Source organism: Nicotiana sylvestris, chromosome 2 (assembly GCF_000393655.2).
Source record: "Nicotiana sylvestris chromosome 2, ASM39365v2, whole genome shotgun sequence".
NCBI lineage: Eukaryota > Viridiplantae > Streptophyta > Magnoliopsida > Solanales > Solanaceae > Nicotiana > Nicotiana sylvestris.
The window spans coordinates 90,855,688-90,883,006 of record NC_091058.1 but is presented as its reverse complement, the minus strand read 5'-3'; the positions used below and the strand labels follow the sequence as shown (position 1 = coordinate 90,883,006).

Sequence of the window (27,319 nt, the reverse complement as noted above, 5' to 3'; positions counted from 1 at the left end):
CATTGATGAATGCCACTTTCTGAAAGACAAGATCTAGACTTTTATTGATAACAAGATCATTGTAGCAAATGAGCCCATTCCGAACGTCCGCAACAACCCTCTACCGGACCATAAGGGTGGAGGTGTTCACATGATTGAAATAGAAGATGATTGGGATCCCAAAAGATCGATCGGTTTAATCACAGAAGGTGATGAACCAAAGAAACCAATAGTCACCCTCAATCCCATTGTAGTCCATAGTCATCCTTCTGGTGATGCCGAGGTAAACATGTCTGTACCATCTGAGTTTGAAGCACTACCCCCACAAAGACGGCAACACCAATTGAGGTCGAGTTTGGGTCTCCAGCAAACGCACCCGCACCATTTGAAATTGCGATTTTACCCTCTAAATACATGCTCCGTTTGGAGTAAAGGTGCCCATCCCAGTAACAATGTCGGCTGTAACACCATTATACAAATTCCATACCTTGGGATTACATAGCTGAGGCGAGAAGGAAAGGGAAAGCTAAGTTCGGGGAAACAATTGCAGCACAGGGTATGACAAGAACCGGCAGGGTTTATACTCCGGAGCATTTAGATGAGTCGGGTAAGCAGGCCTCTTGTCGGCCGACCATCACTGAAACCGGGCTTGATGATCTCTGGAGAAAGATACAAGCCAAGGAATACTCGGTCATTGATCAGCTAAACAAAACACCAGCACATAATTCTATCCTAGCTTTGCTGCAAAGTTCCGACGTGCACACGAATGCCTTGTTGAAGGTGCTGAGTGAGGCATATGTACCAAGCAACATCATCGGAGGAGAAATGACAAACATGGTAGGGCTGGTATTGGAAAGTCACAAGATCACTTTTGATGAAGATGAGCTGCCACCAGAAGGGTTGAGTCACAATAAAGCGTTGCATATCACCGTGCAATACGAAGATTATTTTACCACTCGGGTCCTGATTGATAGAGGGTCCAGCCTCAATATTTCTCATTTGGTAACACTCAGAACATTAGGAAAAGGTCTGCATGAGATCAAGGATGGGGCCATCAATGTCAAAGCTTTCAACGGTTCCCAAAGATCCACCATTGGGGAAATCAGCCTGTGTTTGAAAATGGGGGCTATTTGGTTCGACGTTGATTTTTAGGTTATAGACATGCCAACATCTTACAACTTGCTATTGGGACGGCCGTGGATTCATGCCGCTGGGGCCGTAGCGTCAACACTGCATCAGTTGGTGAAATTTGAATGGAACCACCAAGAGGTGATCATTCACGGCGACGGTAGCAATCCCATATACAGTCGCCAAACCATCCCAGCTATTGGAGGGAGGATAAAGATAGGCGGGGAAACCTATCACCATATCGAGCAAGTCAACGCCGTTGACAAAGACAAATGGTGGGAACACAAAATTGAAAGCATATTGAACTGGAGCGGATATGAGCCTGGCAAGGGACTTGGCAAGAACCTCCAAGGAATTGCCAAGCCGATCAAACTGAAGAAACATGGCACCACTTTTGGTATGGGATATGAGTATACTTGGGAGGAATTCAACAACTAGTTGCCACCATGGCGCGGTCTATACTACCCGCTGGAGCAGCCAATACCACATTTGGAGCAGACTTTCCAGCCGGTCGATGTTATCTATGGGTCGGAAGAAGATGAAGCACTGGCAGTAGTGAGGAATTTGTTCCTAGAAGAAGAAGACATGGATTGTTGTGTCATTTTCGAGGAGGAGGGGGAGGAAGGACCTTTCATACAGGCCGTAAGCCGAGGAGCACACCTCAACAATTGGACCATCAAAACCACCAAAGCTCGGAAAACCTCAGGGTAGCAAGGCTGAACAAAGCATCATGCACTACCTTTTATTTTTTACTAGTTGATTTTCCTTTCGCATTTTTGAATTTTCGCAATAAGATCTTCCAATGTTCAAAATAGTTATGAAGTTTATCAAAGCATTTCGGTTTCCTTACAAATCTTACTCTTATTATTTTCTCTCATTACTTTATTTATACAGTATTACTATTACCTATCTTGATGAACCAATGGCTGTGACATGCAACGAGGCAACGCAACAAACGGACATAGATTCAGAGGAAGATGACATACCGGAAGAGATTGTTAAAGAAGTCGAGAACTTTGAGAACAGGCCAAAGTCCAACCTGGATGAGACTGAGATTGTTAACCTGGGAGACGCAAAAAATGTCAAAGAAACACGAATCAGCTTTCACTTATCACCATCAGAAAATGAAGAGTACATAGAATTTCTAAGAGAATACGAGGACATATTCGCCTGGTTATATGATTACATGACTGGTCTGAGCATATCTATTATGGCCTACAAACTGCCAACTGATCTGATATGTCCACCGGTAAAGCAGAAGCTCAGAAAGTTCATGCCTGATATGAGTATGAAGATCAAAGAAGAAGTCACTAAGAAGGTCAAAGTTAAGGTCCTCAAGGTAGTAGAATATCCAACGTGGTTAGACATTATTGTGTCGGTGCCGAAGAAGGATGGGAAGGTCAGAGTCTGTGTTGACTACCGGGATCCCAATCGGGACAGTCCAAAGGACGACTTCCCCTTGCCGAACATACACATCCTGATCGACAATTGCGCCAAGCATGAGTTGCAATCATTTGTAGATTACTTCGCTGGATATCATTAGATCTGGATGGACGAAGAAGATGCTGAGAAAATGACTTTCATTACGCCGTGGGGGATGTATTGCTACAAGATGATGCCATCCGGGTTAAAAAATGCAGGGGCCACCTGCATGAGGGACATGACTACTATCTTCCATGATATGATACACAAGGAGATTGAGGTGTATGTAGATTATGTCATCATAGAGTACAAAAAAGCCACTGACCACATGGAAGATTTGAGGAAGTTCTTCAACAGACTGAGAAGATACCACCTGAAACTGAAACCCGCAAAATGTTCATTTGGGGTTCCTATCAAAAAACTACTTGAGTTCATTGTGAGTCGCCGATGGATAGAACTGGATCCATCTAAGATCAAAGCTATTCAAGAACTGCCACCGCCAAAGAACAAGAAGGACGTAATGAGCTTCTGGGAAGACTTAACTACATCAGCCGATTCATAGCATAATCTACGGTCATCTGTGAGCCGATCTTTAAGATGTTGAAGAAGGACGCCGCTACCACATGGACTGATGATTGCCAAAAAGCCTTCGACAGAATAAAGGAGTACCTATCAACACCACCAGTTTTAGTCCCACCCGAGCCAGGTGGACCTCTATTACTCTACCTTGAACTATTGGATGGAGCGTTCGGTTGTGTTCTAGGGAAGCATGATGAAATGGGGAGGAAGGAGCAAGCCATCTATTACCTCAGTAAGAAGTTCACCCTGTACGAGGCTCGGTATTCTTTGTTAGAGCGCACCTGTTGTGCTTTGACTAGGGTAGATTAGAAGTTGAGGCACTACTTCTGTGCCTATACTACATATCCCATATCAAGAATGGATCCCTTGAAGTACATCTTTCAGAAGCCCATGCCCACTGGCAAGCTGGCCAAGTGGCAAATCCTGTTGAGTGAATTTGACAATGTCTACATAAGTTAGAAAGCAATCAAAGGACAGGCACTAGCAGATCACCTTGCTGAAAATCCCGTGGACGGAGAATACGAACCCCTGAAAACATATTTTCCTGATGAAGAGGTATCATTCATAGGAGAAGACATTGCAGAATTCTATGGCGGTTGGAGAATGTTTTTCGATGGAGCAACAAATTTCAAAGGAGTTGGAATAGTAGCGGTCCTAGTATCAGAAACCGGTCAACATTATCTAGTATCTTCCAAGCTCAGGTTCCCGTGCACCAACAACAAGGCCGAGTACGAAGCCTGCATATTAGGGCTTAAGATGGTCATTGACATGAACAACTAAGAGTTGCTAGTAATCGGGGATTCACACTTGCTTGTACATCAGGTCCGAGAAGAATGGGCGACCAAGAACTCCAAGATACTCCCTTATCTACATCATGTGCAGGAGTTGAGAAAGAGGTTCACACAGACAGAATTCCAGCACATTCCCAGGGTCCAGAATGAATTTGCTGATGCACTGGCTACCATATCATCCATGATACAACATCTAGACAAGAATTTCATTGATCCCATTCCAGTAAAGATCTATGATCAGCCCACTTTCTGTGCTCATATTGAGGAAGAAGCAGACGGAAAGCCTTGGTTTCATGATATCAAGGAATATTTGATGAAAGGAGAATACCCAGAACTTGCAAACCCTACTCAGAAATGCACACTTTGGAGGTTGTCCAACAATTTCTTTCACAGCGGAGGAATCCTGTATAGGAGGAATCCTGATTTAGGATTGCTAAGGTGTGTCGACGCAAAGGAAGCATCCAAACTATTAGAGGAAATTCATGCAGGGACATGCGGTGCACATATGAATGGCTTTGTTTTAGCAAAGAAAATACTCCGAGCAAATTACTTTTGGATAACTATGGAAACAAACTGCATCCAGTATGTCCAAAAGTGCCACCGTTGCCAGATACATGCAGACATGATAAAGGTGCCTCCAAATGAGCTTAATGCAACAAGCTCACCGTGGCCGTTCGCTGCCTAGGGAATAGATGTTATCGGACCAATCGAACCCGCCGCATTAAAAAAACACAAGTTTATCCTAGTAGCAATTGATTATTTCACTAAATGGGATGAAACAACATCTTACAGTGTAGTGACTAAGAAAGTCATGGCGGATTTCGTCCGCAACTGTATCATGTGTCGGTTGGGGATTCCAGAGTCAATCATTACTGATAATGGCTCCAACCTCAACAGTGATATGATGAAATCCATATGTGAAACCTTCAAGATCAAACATAAGAATTCTACGGCTTATAGAGCTCAGATGAACGGAGCTGTAGAGGCTGCCAACAAGAATATCAAGAAGATACTAAGGAAAATAATAGAGAAGCATAAGCAGTGGCACGAGAAGCTATCGTTTGCTTTATTGGGATACCACACCACAGTCCGCACATCGACAAGAGCAACCCCCTATATGCTGGTCTATGGCATAGAGGCAATCATTCCTGCTGAGGTAGAAATTCCTTCCTTAAGTATCATATAAGAAGTAGAGCTCGACGACGCAGAATAGGTGAAGAGTCATTACGAGCAATTAGCTCTTATAGATGGAAAGAGAATGAATGCAGTTTGCCACGGTCAGCTCTATCAGAACAGAATGTCCAAAGCCTTAAACAAAAGAGTCAAGCCGAGACAATTCACACCGGGGCAGCTAGTGTTAAAGAATATTTTTCTGCATCAAGATGAAGCCAAAGGGAAATTGTTTCCCAACTGGCAGGGTCCGTACATGGTTCACCGGGTTCTGATAGGAGGAGCCCTCATACTTGCAGAAATGGACGGAGAAGCTTGGCCAAAGCTGATCAATTCAGACGCAGTCAAGTGATACTATGTGTAATCTTTATGCTTTCCTTATATGATGTAATTTGAACTACGCCTGACCTGATTCCCGTTTAAGAGGGGATACGTAGGTAGCCCTATGGGTTCGGTCACAATTCAATAAAATTTTTATTTCCCCCACTATTGGAAACTGGGGCAGAATTTTGAGGAGGACCCTCAAAATTCCGCAACAAGAAGGATGCAATGTCTTGGACCACGTCGCAGTCATTGGTTCATCTAAAGAAAATTATCCTTAATTATGCATTTATATTTTTCTAAAATCATGCATGTGTATTTCTTAAATTGCTCTATTTAGCGATGCTACCCCAATGATACATACAGTATCACTAGATCAAAGCTGAGCAGGTCAAGCAAAGCCAGCAGGGATACAAACTAACCTTTCCCCTTTACAAACTCACGATTTTTCTTTGGATGCAGGCACTCGAGTTGCAAAATCATCAAATACAGTATACGCTCACTCACAAAGTTCAGGAATACAATTCTCTGAACTGTTACCCTTACTCGCAACTGCTATCCGCACACAACAGTGTCCCCAACAGGCACAATATCCCCAGCAGGCACAATATCCTCAGCAATCACGATACAACAATCTGCTATCAGCTAAGAAAACTCTATTGCCATTTGCAATTTTTACTTCCTGCATAAGGCTACCATTCTGCCTTCCGAGGTTAAGCTCTACCTCCATCTGCATTCTCTGCATTGCATAAAGCTACCATTCTGCCTTTCGAGACTAAGCTCTGTCTCCATCTGCATTCTCTGCATTGCATAAGGCTACCATTCTACCTTCCGAGGTTAAGCTCTACCTCCATATGCATTCTCTGCATTGCATAAGGCTACCATTCTGCCTTCCGACACTAAGCTCTATCTCCATTTGCATTCTCTACATTGCATAAGGCTACCATTCTGCCTTCTGAGGTTAAGCTCTACCACCATCTACATTCTATGCATTGCATAAGGCTACCATTCTGCCTTCCGAGGTTAAGCTCTACCTCCATCTTGCATGGCTGAAAGATCGCCACTTTATTTACATCTTGTATAGATGAAAGATCGCCACTTTATTTACATCTTGCATGGCTGAAATATCGCCACTTTATTTACACCTTGCATGGCTAAAATATCGCCACTTTATTTACATTTGGCATGGCTGAAATATCGCCACCTTCACACTTGCATGGCTGAAATATCGCCGCTTTATTTTACATTTTCATGGGCTGAAAGACCGCCACCTACTGTATCTCATAGGCTGAAAGATCGCCAAAATTGTCCAAAGGCATCATTATTCGGAGGCACCATTTTCATAGCCCGAGAACGCCACACCATGGCCTGAGGACCCCTTTTATCATTTGCATATCATTATTCAAAGGCATCATATTTCAGAGGCATCATTCTCATAGCCCGAGAGCATCATTTCATGGCCAGCGAATCCTTATTATACGCTTCATGGCCCAGGACATCATGGTCTGAGGATGTCATCCTAACCGTCCAAAGACAACATTCCATGGTCCGACGGGAACTTGCATCATGTGTAAATTTCCGCACAATACATTGTTTGTTTGCAGGTAAATCGGTGAGCAGCGACCGTCTTAGCAGGAGCGATCCCGCTCCAGTTCCCGCAGCCCTATTAGACTTTAACATCCAGCCCAACCTAAACATTGTGTCCGTTTTTGGAAAACCTCCATCGGCATACTCCACCGACGGATCCTAAACTACATAGGGCCTGATTCCTGTAAGACCAAGGATATGTAGGTAGCTCAAGAACCAGGGCACAACCAACCTTTTCAAACCATTTCGTTCGGTCAAAATTGGCCATCATATCTTTACCCGACAACTCTTTCATCCTTCCCGGGTAAAGAGGGGCAGCTGTTGATACCCAATTTGTCCCTACATATTTTTCATATTCAAAATACTTTCAAAATAGCATACATATGAATATATAAGTATGTCCAAGTGTTTTATTATTTTCCCAATTTTTAAAAGATTTTTAAATCAATTTATCGCCTTATTTTATCAGAAAAAAACCAATAATTATTTACCAAATTATTATTTTTGGTAACTCCTTTATTGAATTCTCATATTTATACCAAAATATATCTAAGGTAAGTTTTTGTACATTTTTTACAGATTTATTTAACATTTTAAAGTTGAATTGATATAATTGCAATTTTAGCCTATTTTAAGATTTAATTGTGTTTATAATTACAAATTTGATTCCAGTATTTTTAATTTAATATTTACATATTATTAATCGATTTAGTCTCTTTAATTTATTTCCAGAAATTATTTTACTATTTTTATAAAATAAATAAGTAAACAATGGCTATTTAAATGTTAGCCCCGTTCATTTCAATTTTAGCCTTATTTGAACCTCCAATTAAACCCAATTTTAAACCCAATTACCCTGACCCAATCCCTATTTGAACCGACCCATCTGCCCCTATTAAAACCAGTCCGTTGATCAAAATGATCAACGGTCACAAACCCTCTTTACCTTTTTTTACCCCAAACGACCACCCTAACCTTCTCTTTTCTCACCTACCATCCGCCTCTGAACTCTCAAACTCTCTCGAATATTTCCAAACCCTAACCGCCTCTTACCACCACCTCCACCTTGAAACCCACCGGAATCCATGGCTTCTCAGGCTATGAGAGTCTTATACTCACCTCCTTTGGCTCCTATGCGCCTAATACCTAGAGATTCGAGGTCTGACCTCGAAGGTTTGCACCCAGAAATCTGTCAATTCAAGGTTCCACGGCCATCTCCAGTGTACCATGGTGGTTTGAGCCTGATTCCGACCTCCCCGACTTAGATCGGTGACCTTTCAAAGCCTATCTCACTTCTAGGGTTCTTTTCAAACCCTAACCCTTCGAGGTTTTCTCTGATTTCCTTAGATCCGTTGTGTATCTATGCTCTCCTTGAGTTTTCAAATGATTTCCCTAACTTTTCTTTCGAAAATTACTTTCAAAACCTCTTCGTTTTCGATCTAGGGTTTTCTGAAAATGTTTAAGTGTTTCTCTGATTTTCTCACCTTTGTCTTTTGTGTTTATTTGCCTCTACCATGTTCTTATATTTTCTTCTACCTTGTATGTTCTTCTACTGAGTTTTTACACTCCGTTCTTGTATGTTTTTCTATTTAGTTTTTATACTCCGTTCTTGCATGTTCTTTTACTGAGTTTTATATACTCCATGCTTGTATGTTCTTCTACCATGTTTTCCATACTATGCTCTTATATTCTTTTCTACTGTGTTCTTATATTTTTTGTCTTCTATTATGTTCCAGCATGTTTCTCCTACTGTATTTTCCTGCTAAGTTCTTAAGTTTCCTTATTTTCCTTCTATTAAGCCCTGTTTAAGTTTCTTCTGAAAAATCTCTTATATTCTTCCCTTTGATTATTTGTACGAGAGGTCTGGTCACAACAAATCCTACCGTACTTATCCGGATGATTTCGCCCTTACATCGTTGGGGCATAATCACCGAAGGGTCTTTGTTTTCATGTTCCGCTTCTTGGGGATGATAGTGTTTCCAATAAAGAAAGCAAGGATCCTTACCATGCTAGCCATGGTCACCAAAACTTTGATGGAGGGAATTGGTGGACAACCATTTTGCATAGTGCCCATGATCATCGCAGAGATATACCGAGCCTTGGAAAAATGTCAACAAGGAGCCCCAAACATCGAGGGCTGCGACTTGCTACTCCATCTCTGGCTCATGGAGCATCTTCAAAGGGGTGAATATCAATAAGAGATTTTGCGTAGAGACTGAGACGATCATATAGCCTTCCATCAACCAAGGCGAATGAACTACATGCCCAACATGTTTGCTCAGCCAGAAGATTCCAAAGGGTGGGTGGAGCTGTTTGAAAATCTAACTGAGGATCAAATACAATGGATATTCGAGTGGTTCCCTACTGAAGAGTTCATCGCCCGATCCAGGGACGCACCATTTCTGATATTGATCGGTTTGAGAGGAACCTACCCTTATGTCCCTCTCCAAGTTATGAGACAGGCTGGTAGGAAGCAGGTTATACCAAGGGTCGACAAGATGAGTCACTTCCGGGCTGACTTCCAAGCTGATAATAGTCATTATAAGTGCCAAGCTCAACATATGTGGCATTGCAAGATCATCATGGGAATAGATACTATCGAACCAGACAGATACCATGCTGGCTGCACCCCATACTATTCAGGTTGGCTGTAGGATAATCACAATGGTCTGGGCCAACCCGGGTTTGTTCGAGGTCACAGAATCATCGATGAAAGGGTTGAAGCATAGGTCAAATACAACCAACTGCGCAAGAGGATTCGGGAATGTGAAAGCGAGCACCGTGAGATTCAAGAAGCCCACCAAAAACTGATTGAAGAGTGGAAAGACATGGCTATCAGTGCCAACAAGCGATTAGGATACCTGGAACGAGGTTTAGTAGAGCTGGAAAGGAAGTTTCTCAAGAGGATCGAGGACTTCCAGAATGCTGAAGGAAACGAGGGTGGACACCTGGCTAGAGCCTACCTGCTGCTGGGACTTCGCGAGCTGGTGAAGCTGTTCGATGGACCCAAAGATGCCGAGTCTGGGGAAGGTCCTTCTGGGACCAAATAGATAGGAGTTTTCTTTTACTTTATGAAATGTAATAAGGCCAATGGCCACTAGTGACATTTTATTCCTTGTTATTCAGTGTCGTTTTGGGATTTGTCTATTTTTTATCAATAAAATGAGGCATTTAGCATTCAAAGTTCTCCAAATAAATTTGTCGCTAAGCCTACCTCGGGCACAACGAGTCTCCCAAATTAGGACGCAGTTTACATTCTTGCACTATGTGTTTAAATATCGCAACACTTTCTTATAATCCCCACTGACTTGTTACCTTTTTGTTTTTACTTTTGTTTATTTACTCCCCTCCCCAAAGGTTAGTTCGTGCACTCTGGCATCGTCATCATATTCCACAAGATCAAAGAGCCCTTCACCCACTCCTCCTCCTAGTCCTATCAGAAGTAGGAACAAAGGAAAAATGGAAGATTTGAACAACACCAGAAAGGAAAACTCAACTGAACGGGTAGAGGTCACTCATGGTGCTCAGGTCTCCAAAGAAAGTGCATCCCAACTCGAGCAGAAACTGTTGAAATTTCAGGAGGAACTTGATCAGTTCCGGAATCTGGCAAACTTGTCATATTCCCTCACCACTCTGGATAACAATTTTCCAAACACTCAGAACCCCACAAAACATCCCAAAACCACAAAACCATCCCGCTCCTCACCACCACTACAATACATGCCACACATCCAGCAATACTCCACTGCTCATCCTAGAACCTCTGAATTTCAAAAATGACCACTTCCACCATAACACCCCCATCTATGTGGAAACCATGCCACACTCCACCCAACCTGTCTCAAGCACACCCGAGTTGGATGATAAAGACTCACTCATCAGGAACCAAGCTGCGGAACTCAAGAAATTGACTAGTCGAATTTAGGGTGTCGAAGGAAGCAAAAGAATTGAAGGGTTGAACTACGAAGATCTTTGCATACAACCAGATGTCAAACTGCCCGAGGGGTACAAACCTCCTAAGTTCGAGATGTTTGATGGTACAGGGGATCCGAGAGTCCACTTGAGAACATACTACGACAAGCTAGTCAGAGTAGGGAAGGACGAAAGGATTCGCATGAAGCTTTTCATGAGGAGTCTGAAGGGAGATGCTATGTCTTGGCACATTAGCCAAGACCAAAGAAATGGTCGAATTGGGTGAGTATGGTGTCCGACTTTATGGACAGGTTCAGGTTTAACACAGAAAATGCACCAGATGTGTTCTACATTCAGAACTTAAAGAAGTAGCCCACGGAAACATTCCGCGAGTATGCCACTCGCTGGAGATCAGAAGCTGCTAAGGTCAGACCTGCTTTAGAAGAAGAACAAATGAATAAGTTTTTCGTCCGGGCTCAAGACTCGTAGTACCATGAAAGGCTAATGTTGATTGAGGGCCAGAAATTTTCCGACATCATCAAGCTAGGGGAAAGGATCGAGGAAGGCATTAGAAGTGGTATGATTACAAACTTTGAAGCTTTGCAAGCTACCAATAAGGCTTTACAGTCTGGTGGTACGTCCAAGAAAAAGGACGTAGGTGCCGTAATGGTTGCACAAAGAGCAAAATCCCCTATCAAATACCAAGCCTATCCGACACCTCCACTCACATATCAGCCTACCCCGAATTACCAAGCACCCTCACCCTTTTACCAAACTCCACCACCTACTTACCAATCACCCCCACCTCCCATATATCAACCTACTTCACCCGGATATTCCCAACCCGCACATGTCTACCATGCCTACAATGCTCAGCCATCCCACTATTAATAACCTCCCACACGCCAAAACTTTCCTAGACCTCGACCAAATTTTGACAGCAAACCCCCCAAACAGTATACCGCCATTGCTGAACCGATTGACCAGCTGTACGAAAGGTTCAAAGTTGCTTGTTATGTCACCTCTATCACTGCTATAACCATAAAAACCCTTTTTAATGGGTCAATCCAAATAAATCCTGTGCATACCATTCTAGGATGATAGGGCATACCATTGATGAATGCCGCTCTCTGAAATACAAGATTCAGACTTTGATTGATAACAAGATTATTGTAGCAAAGGAGCCTATTCTGAACATCCGCAACAACCCTTTGTTGGACCATTAGGGTGAAGGTGTTCACATGATTGAAATAGAAGATGATTAGGATCCCAAAGGATTGATCGGTTTAATCACAGAAGGTGACGAACCAAAGAAGCCAATAGTCACCCTCAATCCCATTATAGTCTAGAATCAGCCTTCTGGGGATGCCGAGGTAAACATGTCTTTACCATTTGAGTTTGAAGCACTACCCCCCCACAAAGACGCCAACACCAATTGAGGTCGAGTTTGTGTCTCCAGCAAACGCACCCGCACCATTTGAAGTTGCGATTTTACCCTCCAAAATACATGCTCCGTTCGGAGTAAAGGTGCCCATACCAGTAACAATGTCAGCTGTAACACCATTCCATACAAATTCCATACCTTAGGATTACATAGCCGGGGTGAGAAGTAAAGGGAAAGCTAAGTTCGGGGAAACAGTTGCAGCATATGGTATGACAAGAACCGACATGGTTTATACTCTAGAACATTTAGCTGAGTCGAGTAAGTAGGCCTTTTGTCGATCGACCATCACTGAAACCGGGCTCGATGATCTCTAGAGAAAGATACAAGCCAAGGAATACTCAATCATTGATCAGCCGAACAAAACACCAGCACAGATTTCTGTCCTAGCTTTGCTGCAAAGTTCCGACATACACAAGAATGCCTTGTTGAAGGTGCTGAGTGAGGCATATGTACCAATTAACATCACCGGAGGAGAAATGGAAAACATGGTAGGGCTGGTATTGGAAAGTCACAAGATCACTTTTGATGAAGATTAGCTGCCACCAGAAGGGTTGAGTCACAATAAAGTGTTGCACATCACCGTGCAATGTGAAGATTATTTTATCACTAGGGTCCTGATTGATGGAGGGTCCAGCCTCAATATTTGTCAGTTGGTAAACACTCAGAACATTAGGAAAGGGTCTGCATAAGATCAAGGATGGGGCCATCAACGTCAAAGCTTTCGACGGTTCCCAAAGATCCACCATTGGGGAAATCAGCCTGTGTTTGCAAATGGGGCCTACTTGGTTCGACGTTGATTTTCAGGTTATAGATGTGCCGACATCTTACAAATTGTTGTTGGGACGGCCGTGGATTCATGCTGCTGGGACCGTAGCGTCAAAACTGCATTAGGTGGTGAAATTTGAATGGAACCACCAAGAGGTGATCATTCACGGCGACGGTAGCAATCCCATATGTCACGACCCAAACTGAAGGGCCATGACTAGCACCCGACCACACTTGCCGAGCACCAACGTACATTTCATCTAACCTTCATTATTATCTTTTAAGGCTGACTAGATCAATATAAATGGTAGACCTAGATCATGGACAACCAGCAATAAAATATGACGACATGAACATACATAGCAGGGGATGACCAGAAAATCAAGAAACTACGTGTAAGGTATGAGCTATCACGCTACTATGAAAGACTATACAACAAAAACTAGCCGACAAGGCATACCAAACTATACATGAGCCGACACCTGTCTATGAGCCTCTAAAAGAACATAAGTGTTGCAACATAGCCGGAACAGGGCCCCGACATACCCATAATGTCTATAACAAAAATTGCATACCAAGACCAAGGCAAGTCCGGAGAAGGGATCTCGCCAATCACCGCTGAACTGGACAGTCTACTGTGGTGGGGGAGCTGCACCTGCCTGTCTATCAGGACCTGCAGCACGACATGCAGCGTCCACAAATAAAAGGACGTCAGTACGAATAAAGTACTGAGTATGTAAGGCAAGGAACCATAAATACGATCAGTAATGTAAGCAAGGATAGAGAATATACAACCTGTAACATCTTAGTACCTCTGAGGGCTACTTACATGAAATGCATGATACATATGTATAAATACATAAACCTTTAAAGCATTCGCCTCTGTGGGCATCATCATCATCATATCGTACCCGGCCATAATAGGCTCGGTAGAATCGTACCCGGCCACGTGGAGCTCGGTAAAACCCAACTGATCAGTGGTTGCACAATAGGTGCCGTACCCGGCCAACTATAGCGTGGCTCGGTAGAGTAAAATAGATACATATATATAATGCATGCTCGACTCATGGAATCACATTCTAAACCTTTCGGAGTGACGTAAGGTCGGTATCCTCTGTACACGTTATTAGGACTAACTCTTCACTATGAACCTTATAAGAATCAGGAAGTACCAACAACATTGATAACATAAGACTAAGAGAAGCAACATTAACATCAATCGTTCCATAAGAGGGAAAACAATGTAAGTACTGCTAGCTTCTAAGAGTAGAGTATCTTGGAAGATCGTTCATTACATTATGTGCAATCGGAGTCGTGCAAAAGAAGGAAAGGGATAGCCTCACATACCTTGTATATACTGCCCCAATCTCAAGCTATGCAATTGTCAAAACTCCTTAGTCTACAATAAGATAAACGATACTATCGTTATCATTTAAGCGTCATAACTATTATGTATCGACCACAACCTATTTTACGATGAAACGGATAGCACCTCCCCTATATATATGACCTCACACCATTCAAAATAATCACCAAACAGCCCAAACAACATCAATAATAAACATATTGAGCCTCCCAAAATAGTCCACACACAGCCTAATCACTCCATACATACGACGACCACCGTAGTCGTATCAAACAACCTGGAAATATTACGAATAACTATCAGCCCATAACCCTACATATATATGGTGTTTCTCCACACCCTTCCTCCTCCAAAACTCCACAAGATAGTAGTAAAATACGCAGCCCAACAACAACGCAAAACAGTCCACAAAACAATAACATTACTTCCAAGCCTTTCGATATATATTTCACAAGTTCTAGCTTCAATGGCTTAGCTGCAACTTGGATAATCTTAAATACATATAGAGTAAGAGGTTCCTTACCTTTATACAGAAATAACAACTCCAATTTGACCTTAAATTTCCATGAAATATCCCTCCAATGCTGCCACAACAACAAAAAAAGCGAAACTAGCGATCAATTAGTGTTTTTCGGCACTAGAATCACTTTAGAAGGCTTGAAATCACCTAGGATTGATATTAAGAACATGAGGGAGTATTTACAGAACATAAACCCTTTAAAACAACCTCCCACACGAGCTGGAACGACACAAAAATGAGCAACAACAAGAAGAACAAGAGACTTACTAGCGCCACGGAATTCCCGACACTTGATTTGTGTTGTTTGCCCTTTTTTGGGTCTTGAATCTTGAGAGAACCTTGAGAGGATGTTCCTAGGGTTCTAAGGTCTGAAAATAGTGAAAAGAAATGACTTAAAACGGGTTGGAGTCATCCTATATAGGTCCAAATATCTTAAACCGACTTAGTGGGCCCCATAGAGAGGTGCTTGGCGCAGTCTCGCGAGTATCGATGAACGGTTTAATGCGTTGGAAACTAGACTCATAGATCTTTAATTTGGTTGGTAGATCACCCCGTAATTCCTTGTAAATTATGAGAAAAGATTAGAAACATTTGACCTAATGTTTAAGTAAAATTATGAACCTAAGTTGCGACAACTTTTGTCGACTTTTGTTTCATAACTCGTTTGACTTCAAGACTTATGATACGGATATTATATGATTAAAATACCTTAATAAATGACCTCTTGAGTGTATTAAGCACCGCTAGATTACCTGAAAATACGAGTTACAACATCCTTGATTCGTTTAACTTCTAATACTGGTTAATCACCCTTATACACTCTTGTATCACTTAAGACCAATAGGATTGACTTCTTATCATCTCAAAGATAATTCCTTCTTGGATTTATGTTAACTAATATATGGCATGAACTAACACATGTGGATATGGGTTGTAACACCCTCCCCCCTTAGGAACATTCGTCCTCGAATGTAAGGGTTTATGGGGAGTTTAAATCATCGTGGATTCCAATGGAAATTTCCGATCAATTTTCCCCTATAAAATGGTCACTAGCAAAACTTGCAAGTAATTAAGCCCAACATATGGCTTCACAAGGCTACACAAAGTATTATGCGTATTTACATTATCTACATATCACCATTTTGTATTAAGGGGGAGTATTCTCAAATTATTGCTTACCTCATAGAGCCATTTCTTCTTCCAATGTATCCTGTCTTCCACCAGCATCCTTGTTATCTTCATTCTGGAATAAGTAAGGGTATTTAGACTTCATCTCCTCTTCTGCTTCCCATGTTATTTCTTCCATATTTTTGTTCCTCCACAATACTTTAACGGAAGCTACATCTTTTGTTCTCAACTTGCGGACTTGCCGATCTAATATCGCCACTGGCACTTCTTCATATGATAGGTCCTCTGTAACTTGTACATCTTTGATAGGGATGACTCGAGAAGGGTCTCCAATACATTTTCTCAACATAGATACATGGAATATCGGGTGGACAAATTCCAATTCGGATGGCAATTCTAACTCATAAGCAACCTGTCCAATCCGTCGAAGAATTTTATACGGCCCGATATACCTTGGACTCAGCTTACCTTTCTTCCCAAAACGCATAATACCCTTCATTGGTGAGATCCTCAGGAAAACCCAATCACCAACCTCAAACTCTAGATCACGACGTCGGACATCAGAATAAGATTTTTGCCTGCTTTGTGCCGTCCTCAATCGCTCCTGTATCACTTTCACCTTCTCAATAGCTTGGTGAATCAAATCTGGCCCATATAATTCTGTTTCACCGACTTCGAACCATCCAACTGGTGATCTACATCTCCTCCCGTATAGTGCCTCGTATGGGGCCATTTTAATACTGGAATGGTAGCTATTGTTATAGGCGAATTCTATGAGTGGAAGATGATCATCCCAATTCCCCTTAAAATCTAGAACACATGCTCGTAGCATATCTTCCAGTGTCTGAATGGTACGTTCAGCCTGTCCGTCAGTCTGCGGATGAAATGCAGTGCTGAGATTTACTTGTGTGCCTAAACCCTTCTGGAAAGACCTCCAAAAGTTAGCCGTAAATTGAGCTCCTCGGTCTGATATAATAGATATGGGCACACCATGAAGCCTAACAATCTCCTTGATATACAACTTCGCATAATCTTCAGCCGTGTAAGTTGTCTTTACTGGCAGAAAATGGGCACATTTTGTAAGTCGATCAATTATCACCCAGATGGAGTCAAACTTATGATAAGAGCGAGGTAATCCAATAATGAAGTCCATATTAATCACCTCCCACTTCCAGGTCGGAATCTCTATATTTTGAAGCAATCCACCGGGTTTCTGATGTTCTATCTTTACTTGTTGACAATTGGGACACTGGGCTACAAATTCTGCAATAGACTTCTTCATATTATCCCACCAATATTGCTCCTTGACATCATGATACATCTTTGTCGAGCCGGGATGGATGGAATATCGGGATTGATGAATCTCATTCATAATCTTCTCTCGCAACCCTGCCACATTAGGCACACACAATCGGCTCTGGTATCTCAGTGCCCCATCTTTTCCGATCCCAAAAGCCATACTTTTACACTGTTGAATGCTTTCTCTTAATCGTACTAAGATAGGATCTTCATATTGTCGTGCTTTTACCTCTGCTACCAAAGATGATTCTGATGTATTCTGTACAGTAACACCTCCATCATCAGAGTCTAACAATCTGATTCTCATATTGGCTAGCTGATGAAGCTCTTTAATCAACCCCCATCTACCTGCCTCAATATGTACTAAGCTTCCCATTGATTTACGGCTGAGAGCATCTGCCACAACATTGGCTTTACCGGGATGATACAATATCTCGACGTCGTAGTCTTTCAATAATTCAAGCCACCTACGCTGCCTCAAATTCAACTCTTTCTGCTTGAAGATGTATTGTAAACTCTTGTGATCTGTGTAGATGTCAACATGGACGCCGTATAAGTAGTGCCGCCATATCTTCAAAGCATATATTACTGCAGCCAATTCCAAATCATGGGTTGGATAATTCTTTTCATGCTTCTTCAATTGTCTTGATGCATAAGCAATCACATTCCCACGCTGCATCAATACGCACCCCAAACCTATACCTGAGGCATCACAATATACCACATAACCTTCTGTTCCTTCAGGAAGAGTGAGCACTGGTGCAGATGTCAATCGATTCTTCAGCTCCTGAAAACTACGTTCACAAGTGTCAGACCACTGGAATTTGGTAGCTTTTTGTGTTAACTTAGTCAATGGTGATGATATAGAGGAAAATCCTTCTACAAACCGCCTATAATATCCTGCTAGCCCTAGGAAGCTGCGGACTTCTGATGGTGTTGTAGGTCTCGGCCAATTCTTTACTGCATCGATCTTCTGAGTGTCGACACTAATACCCTCATCAGATATCACATGGCCAAGGAATGCTACTGAGTTCAGCCAGAATTCACATTTGGAGAGCTTAGCATATAACTTACGATCCTGAAGCGTCTGTAATACTATCCGCAAGTGGCCCGCATGTTCCGCCTCCGAACGAGAATACACTAGAATGTCATCAATGAATACAATCACGAACACATCAAGATAGGGCCTGAATATAGTATTCATGAGATCCATAAAAGCTGCTGGGGCATTTGTTAGCCCGAACGACATCACCAAGAACTCAAAGTGCCCATATCTTGTCCGGAAGGCCGTCTTTGGAATATCCTTCTCCCTAACCCTCACCTGATGATACCCTGAACGTAAATCAATCTTAGAGAAATACTTGGCACCCTGGAGTTGGTCAAACAGGTCATCAATTCTTGGAAGTGGATACTTGTTCTTTATAGTAGACTTATTCAACTGTCGATAGTCGATACACATCCGTAACGACCCGTCTTTCTTCCGCACGAATAGGACTGGTGCACCCCAAGGTGAAGTGCTAGGCCTAATAAAGCCCTTATCCAGCAAGTCCTTCAACTGCACCTTCAACTCTCGCAACTCTGCCGGGGCCATTCTGTATGGAGGAATAGAGATCGGTTGAGTGTCAGGCAACACATCAATGCTAAACTCAATCTCCCTTTCAGGAGGAAGGCCTGGGAGTTCATCTGGGAAAACATCTGGGAATTCGTTGACCACAGGGATTGATTGTAAAGTAGGCGGTTTCGCCTCCGCATCCCTAACGCGAACGAGATGATAAATGTAACCTTTTGAGATCATTTTCCTTGCCTTAAGATAGGAAATAAACCTACCTTTCGGTGTAGCAATGTTCCCTTTCCATTCAATGACGGGTTCACCCGGAAATTGGAACCTAACCATCTTCGTACGACAGTCAACATTTGCATAGCATGAGGCCAACCAGTCCATTCCCATTATCACATCAAAATCAACCATTTCTAACTCAAATAAATTTGCCGAGGTTTGACGACTACAAATCATCACAGTGCAACCTCTATATACCCTTCTAGCAATCACAGAATCTCCTATCGGAGTAGATACCGCGAGGGGTTTACTTATCAATTCAGGTTCAATGACAAACTTATTAGCCACAAAGGGTGTAACATATGATAATGTAGATCCCGGATCAATCAGCGCATATACATCATAAGAAAACACAGATATAATACCTGTAACAACATCTGGAGACGACTCGAGATCCTGTCGACCTACTAGAGCATAGGTTCGATTTTGAGCACCACTCGAACTCGGCACTGCACCTCTACCCCTACCACGACCTGTCGACTGCTGAAAACCCCGTGCTGGAGGTCGAACTGATGAGGAAGAACCAGACACAGATCCAGTCGGCTGAGCCATACCATCACCTCCTCTATTAGGACAATCCCGCATCATATGGCCAGGCTGCCCGCACGAATAGCATGCATCAGAACCTCGACGACACAGTCCAAAGTGGGCCTTGCCGCACTGATCACAATGTGGTGTTGGGGGTCTCATCTGACTAGTATCCCTGTGATGTTGCGAGCCAGATGCCCGCGAACTCTGACCTGGACCAGAATAGGATCGATCATATCGAGGCCTCTGAAACTGTGGAGGAGCACTAGCTACAGGTGGCGCCGAACTCCTCGAAAACTGTGGCCTGATGCGGCCTCTGAAGTCATCAGAATACCCTGCAAATCTCGCCCTCTTATGCTGGCCTCTATCCTGCTCCCTAACTGCCCTCTGCTGGCGCTTACGATCCTCTAGGGTCTGGGCATAAGCTTGAATACGGGAAATATCCATGCCCTCCACCAAGGAGGCTGTCGTACACTCATTTATTAGATGTGGTCCCAACCCATTCACGAACATATGCACCCTATCACTCATCTCGGCCACCATATGGGGAGCATACCTTGCCAAAGAATCAAACTGCATACTGTACTCTCGCACACTCATATTACCTTGTCTAAGGTTCAAGAACTTATCAGCTCTAGCTCGTCGTATCTCAACTGGCAAGTAGTGACGAAGAAAGGCCTCAGAAAATTCCTTCCACACAGCTGGAGGAGGGTTCGGACCCCTGGATCTCTCCCAACTATCATACCAGAGAACCGCTAAATCCCGTAACCGATAAGAAGCCAACTCTACTGCCTCTGTATCACTAACATGCATAACCCGAAGTGTACGATGAACTTGGTCAATAAAAGTCTGTGGGTCCTCCTTGGGGTCTGATCCGGTAAACACTGGAGGGTCTAAATTAATAAAATCACGAACTCTTGTACTAACTGGTTTCTCAGCAGCACCTGTATTCTGCCTCTGATCCTGAGCAGCTACCAAGCTAGTCAATAACTGCAAAGCACTCCGCATATCCTGGTCTGGAGTGCCAGACGGAGGAACTGGAGGCGCTGGGTGCCTTCTAATATCCTCTGGAGGAGATGGAGTAGATGAGGTATGAGAGGGCATCTCACTTTGAGCCTCACTTTGTCCTGCTCTGACTTGGGGCACCTGACTGGTACCCTCTCCTGCTGCTGTATCAAGCCGTCTACTAATCGTTTGCTTCCTAGTCGAAGGCATCACTGAAAAAAACAAGGTGAATATTAGAGACGAACACTTACGACTCAACTCTACGCACGATCTAGATTCAGGAAGAAGGTAACAACCCTAGATGTCATGTAGCCTCCTGATTATAAATGTGGCACGCTACACATCCATAATCAAGACTCTACTAGACACGGCTCATAGACAACCCCTAGGACAGACTTGCTCTGATACCAAGTTTGTCACGACCCAAACTGAAGGGCCATGACTAGCACCCGACCACACTTGCCGAGCACCAACGTACATTTCATCTAACCTTCATTATTATCTTTTAAGGCTGACGAGATCAATATAAATGGTAGACCTAGATCATGGACAACCAGCAATAAAATATGACGGCATGAACATACATAGCAGGGGATGACCAGACAATCAAGAAACTACGTATAAGGTATGAGCTACCACGCTACTATGAAAGACTATACAACAAAAACTAGCCGACAAGGCATACCAAACTATACATGAGCCGACACCTGTCTATGAGCCTCTAAAAGAACATAAGTGTTGCAACATAGCCGGAACAGGGCCCCGACATACCCATAATGTCTATAACAAAAATTGCATACCAAGACCAAGGCAAGTCCGGAGAAGGGATCTCGCCAATCACCGCTGAACTGGACAGTCTACTGTGGTGGGGGAGCTGCACCTGCCTGTCTATCAGGACCTGCAGCACGACATGCAGCGTCCACAAATAAAAGGACGTCAGTACGAATAAAGTACTGAGTATGTAAGGCAAGGAACCATAAATACGATCAGTAATGTAAGCAAGGATAGAGAATATACAACCTGTAACATCTTAGTACCTCTGAGGGCTACTTACATGAAATGCATGATACATATGTATAAATACATAAACCTTTAAAGCATTCGCCTCTGTGGGCATCATCATCATCATATCGTACCCGGCCATAATAGGCTCGGTAGAATCGTACCCGGCCACGTGGAGCTCGGTAAAACCCAACTGATCAGTGGTTGCACAATAGGTGTCGTACCCGGCCAACTATAGCGTGGCTTCGGTAGAGTAAAATAGATACATATATATAATGCATGCTCGACTCATGGAATCACATTCTAAACCTTTCGGAGTGACGTAAGGTCGGTATCCTCTGTACACGTTATTAGGACTAACTCTTCACTATGAACCTTATAAGAATCAGGAAGTACCAACAACATTGATAACATAAGACTAAGAGAAGCAACATTAACATCAATCGTTCCATAAGAGGGAAAACAATGTAAGTACTGCTAGCTTCTAAGAGTAGAGTATCTTGGAAGATCGTTCATTACATTATGTGCAATCGGAGTCGTGCAAAAGAAGGAAAGGGATAGCCTCACATACCTTGTATATACTTCCCCAATCTCAAGCTATGCAATTGTCAAAACTCCTTAGTCTACAATAAGAGAAACGATACTATCGTTATCATTTAAGCGTCATAACTATTATGTATCGACCACAACCTATTTTACGATGAAACGGATAGCACCTCCCCTATATATATGACCTCACACCATTCAAAATAATCACCAAACAGCCCAAACAACATCAATAATAAACATATTGAGCCTCCCAAAATAGTCCACACACAGCCTAATCACTCCATACATACGACGACCACCGTAGTCGTGTCAAACAACCTGGAAATGTTACGAATAACTATCAGCCCATAACCCTACATATATATGGTGTTTCTCCACACCCTTCCTCCTCCAAAACTCCACAAGATAGTAGTAAAATACGCAGCCCAACAACAACGCAAAACAGTCCACAAAACAATAACATTACTTCCAAGCCTTTCGATATATATTTCACAAGTTCTAGCTTCAATGGCTTAGCTGCAACTTGGATAATCTTAAATACATATAGAGTAAGAGGTTCCTTACCTTTATACAGAAATAACAACTCCAATTTGACCTTAAATTTCCATGAAATATCCCTCCAATGCTGCCACAACAACAAAAAAGCGAAACTAGCGATCAATTAGTGTTTTTCGGCACTAGAATCACTTTAGAAGGCTTGAAATCACCTAGGATTGATATTAAGAACATGAGGGAGTATTTACAGAACATAAACCCTTTAAAACAACCTCCCACACGAGCTGGAACGACACAAAAATGAGCAACAACAAGAAGAACAAGAGACTTACTAGCGCCACGGAATTCCCGACACTTGATTTGTGTTGTTTGCCCTTTTTTTGGGTCTTGAATCTTGAGAGAACCTTGAGAGGATGTTCCTAGGGTTCTAAGGTCTGAAAATAGTGAAAAGAAATGACTTAAAACGGGTTGGAGTCATCCTATATAGGTCCAAATATCTTAAACCGACTTAGTGGGCCCCATAGAGAGGTGCTTGGCGCAGTCTCGCCAAAATGCGAATATCTCTCTACTCCGAGATCGTATCGATGAACGGTTTAATGCGTTGGAAACTAGACTCATAGATCTTTAATTTTGTTGGTAGATAACCCCGTAATTCCTTGTAAATTATGAGAAAAGATTAGAAACATTTGACCTAATGTTTAAGTAAAATTATGAACCTAAGTTGCGACAACTTTTGTCGACTTTTGTTTCATAACTCGTTTGACTTCAAGACTTATGATACGGATATTATATGATTAAAATACCTTAATAAATGACCTCTTGGGTGTATTAAGCCCCGCTAGATTACCTGAAAATATGAGTTACATCATCCTTGATTCGTTTAACTTCTAATACTGTTTAATCACCCTTATACACTCTTGTATCACTTAAGACCAATAGGATTGACTTCTTATCATCTCATAGATAATTCCTTCTTGGATTTATGTTAACTAATATATGGCATGAACTAACACATGTGGATATGGGTTGTAACACCATATACAATCGCCAAACCATCCCAGCTATTGGAGGAAGGATAAAGATAGGCGGGGAAACCTATCACCATATCGAGCGAGTCAACACCATTGAGAAAGACAAATGGTGGGACAATAAAATTGAAAGCATATTGAACTGGAGCGGATATGACCCTGGCAAGGGACTTGGCAAGAACCTCAAAGGAATCGCCAAGCCGATCACACTGAAGAAACATGGCACCACTTTTGGTATGGGATATGAGTATACTTGGGAGGAATTCAACAACTGGTCGCCACCATGGCGAGGTCCATTCTACCCGTTGGAGCAGCCGACCGATTTTATCTATGGGTCGGAAGAAGAGGAAGCACTGGCAGCAGTAAGGAATTTATTCCTAGAAGAAGAAGACATGGATTGTTGTGTCATTTTCGAGGAGGAGGGGGAGGAAGGCCCTTCCATACAGGCCGTAAGCGGAGGAGCATGCCTCAACAATTGGACCATATGAACCACCAGAGCTCGGAAAGCCTCGGGGTAGCAAGGCTGAACAAAGCATCATGCACTACCTTTTATTTTTTACTAGTTGATTTTCCTTTCGCATTTTGAATTTTCGCAATAAGATCTTCCAATGTTCAAAACAATTATGAAGTTTATCAAAGCATTTCGGTTTCATTACAAATCTTACTCTTATTATTTTCCCTCATTACTTTATTTATACAGCATTACTATTACCTATCTTGATGAACCAATGGCTGTGACATGCAACAAGGCAATGCAACAAACAGACATAAATTTAGAGAAATATGGCATACGGGAAGAGATTGTTAAAGAAGTAGAGAACTTTGAGAACAAGCCAAAGTCCAACCTTGGCGAGACTAAGATTGTTAACCAGGGAGACGCAGAAAATGTCAAAGAAACACGAATCAACATTCACTTATCATCATCAGAAAAGGAAGAGTACACAGAATTTCTAAGAGAATACGAGGACATATTTGCCTGGTCATATGATGACAAGACTGGTCTGAGCACATCTATTATGGCCCACAAACTGCCAACTGATCCGACATGTCCACCGGTAAAGCAGGAGCTCAAAAAGTTCAAGCCTGATATGAGTCTGAAGATCAAAGAAGAAGTCACTGAGCAGGTCAAAGCTAAGGTCCTCAGGGTAGTAGAATATCTGACGTGGTTAGCCAATATTGTGCCGGTGCCGAAGAAGGATGGGAAGGTCAGAGTATGTGTCGACTATCGGGATCTCAATCGGGCCAGTCCAAAGGATGACTTCCCCTTGCCGATAATACACATCCTGATCGACAATTGCGCCAAGAATGAGTCGCAATCATTTGTAGATTGCTCCGCTGGATATCATCAAATCTGGATGGATGAAGTAGATACTGAGAAAATGACTTTCATTACGCCGTGGGGGATGTATTGCTACAAGATGATACTATTCGGGTTAAATAATGCAGGGGACACCAACATGAGGGCCATGACTACTATCTTCCATGATATGATACACAAGGAGATTGAGGTGTATGTAGATTATGTCATCATAAAGTCAAAGAAAGCCACAGACCACATAGAAGATTTGAGGAAGTTCTTCAACAGACTGAGAAGATATAACCTGAAACTGAACCCCTCGAAATGTGCTTTTGGGGTTCTTGCCGGAAAACTACTTGAGTTCATTGTGAGTCACTGAGGGATAGAACTGGATCCATCTAAGGTCAAAGATATTCAAGAACTTCCACCGCCAAATAACAAGAAGGACGTAATGAGCTTCCTGAGAAGACTTAACTACACTAGCCGGTTAATAGCACAATCTACAGTCATTTGTGAGCCGATCTTTAAGATGTTGAAGAAGGATGCCACTACCACATGGACTGATGATTGCCAAAAAGAATTCAACAGAATCAAGGAGTACCTATCAACACCACTAGTTTTAGTCCCGCCCGAGCCAGGTAGACCTCTATTACTCTACCTTACAGTATTGGATGGAGCGTTCGGTTGTGTTCTGGGGCAGCATGATGAAATGGGGAGGAAGGAGCAGACCATCTATTACCTCAGTAAGAAGTTTACCCTATACGAGGCTCGGTATTATCTGTTAGAGAGCACCTATTGCGCTTTGACTTGGGTAGCTCAGAAGTTGAGGCACTACTTCTATGCCTATACTACATATCTCATATCAAGAATGGATCCCTTGAAGTACATCTTTCAGAAGCCCATGCCCACTGGCAAGCTGGCCAAGTGGCAAATCCTGTTGAGTGAATTTGACAATGTCTACGTGACTCAGAAAGAAATCAAAGGACAGGCACTAGCAGATCACCTTGCTGAAAATCCCGTGGACGGAGAATATGAACCTCTGAAAACATATTTTCCTGATGAAGAGGTATCATTCATAGGAGAAGACATTGTAGAATCCTATGGCGGTTGGAGAATATTTTTCGATGGAGCAACAAATTTCAAAGGAGTTGGCGTAGGAGCAGTCCTAGTATCAGAAACCGATTAGCATTATCCAGTATCTGCCAAGCTCAGGTTCTCGTGCACCAACAACATGGCCGAGTATGAAGCCTGCATCTTAGGGCTCAAGATGGCCATTGACATGAACGTCCAAGAGTTGCTAGTAATTGGGGATTCGGACTTGCTGATACATTAGGTCCAAGAAAAATAGGCGACCAAGAACTTCAAGATACTCTCTTATCTACATCATGTGCAGGAGTTGAGAAAGAGGTTCACAAAGACAGAATTCCAGCACATTCCCAGGGTCCAGAATGAATTCGCTGATGCACTGGCTACCCTATCATCCATGCTAAAACATCCAGACAAGAATTTCATTGATCCCATTCCAGTAAATATCTATGATCAGCCCGCTTACTCTACTCATGTTGAGGAAGAAGAAGACAAAAAACCTTGGTTTCATGATATCAAGGAATATTTGACGAAAGGAGAATACCCAGAACTTGCAAATCCTACTCAGAAACGCACACTTCGGAGGTTGTCCAACAATCACAGCGGAGGAATCCTGTATAGGAGGACTCCTGATTTAGGATTGTTAAGGTGTGTCGACGCAAAGGAAGCATCCAGACTATTAGAGGAAATTTATGATGGCTTTGTTTTAGCAAAGAAGATACTCCGAGCTGGTTACTTTTGGATAACTATGGAAAAAGACTGCATCCAGTATGTCCAAAAGTTCCACAGCTGCCAGATACATGCAGACATGATAAAGGTGACTCCAAATGAGCTTAATACAACAAGCTCGTCGTGACCGTTCGCCGCCTGGGGAATGGATGTTATCGGACCAATCGAACCTGCCGCATCAAACGGACACAGGTTTATAAGAGTATCAATTGATTATTTCACCAAATGGGTTGAAGCAACACCTTATAGGGTACTGACTAAGAAAGTCATGGCAGATTTCATCTGCGACCGTATCATGTGTCGGTTCGGGATTCCAGAGTCAATCATTACTGATAATGGCTCCAACCTCAAT

At 42.7% G+C, this 27,319-nt stretch overlaps 1 protein-coding gene across 1 annotated transcript; it reads left to right on the top strand.

Moving 5' to 3' along the window:
- The first annotated feature begins 2,293 nt into the window (after positions 1-2,293).
- On the top strand, positions 2,294-27,094 carry LOC138885230 (uncharacterized). Its single transcript, XM_070166146.1, has 7 exons — positions 2,294-2,506; positions 2,651-2,965; positions 3,568-3,867; positions 3,991-4,187; positions 24,556-24,742; positions 26,546-26,742; positions 26,842-27,094. The coding sequence occupies exons 1-7, from the start codon at positions 2,294-2,296 to the stop codon at positions 27,092-27,094; spliced, it is 1,662 nt and encodes a 553-aa protein (XP_070022247.1).
- The last annotated feature ends 225 nt before the right edge of the window (positions 27,095-27,319 follow it).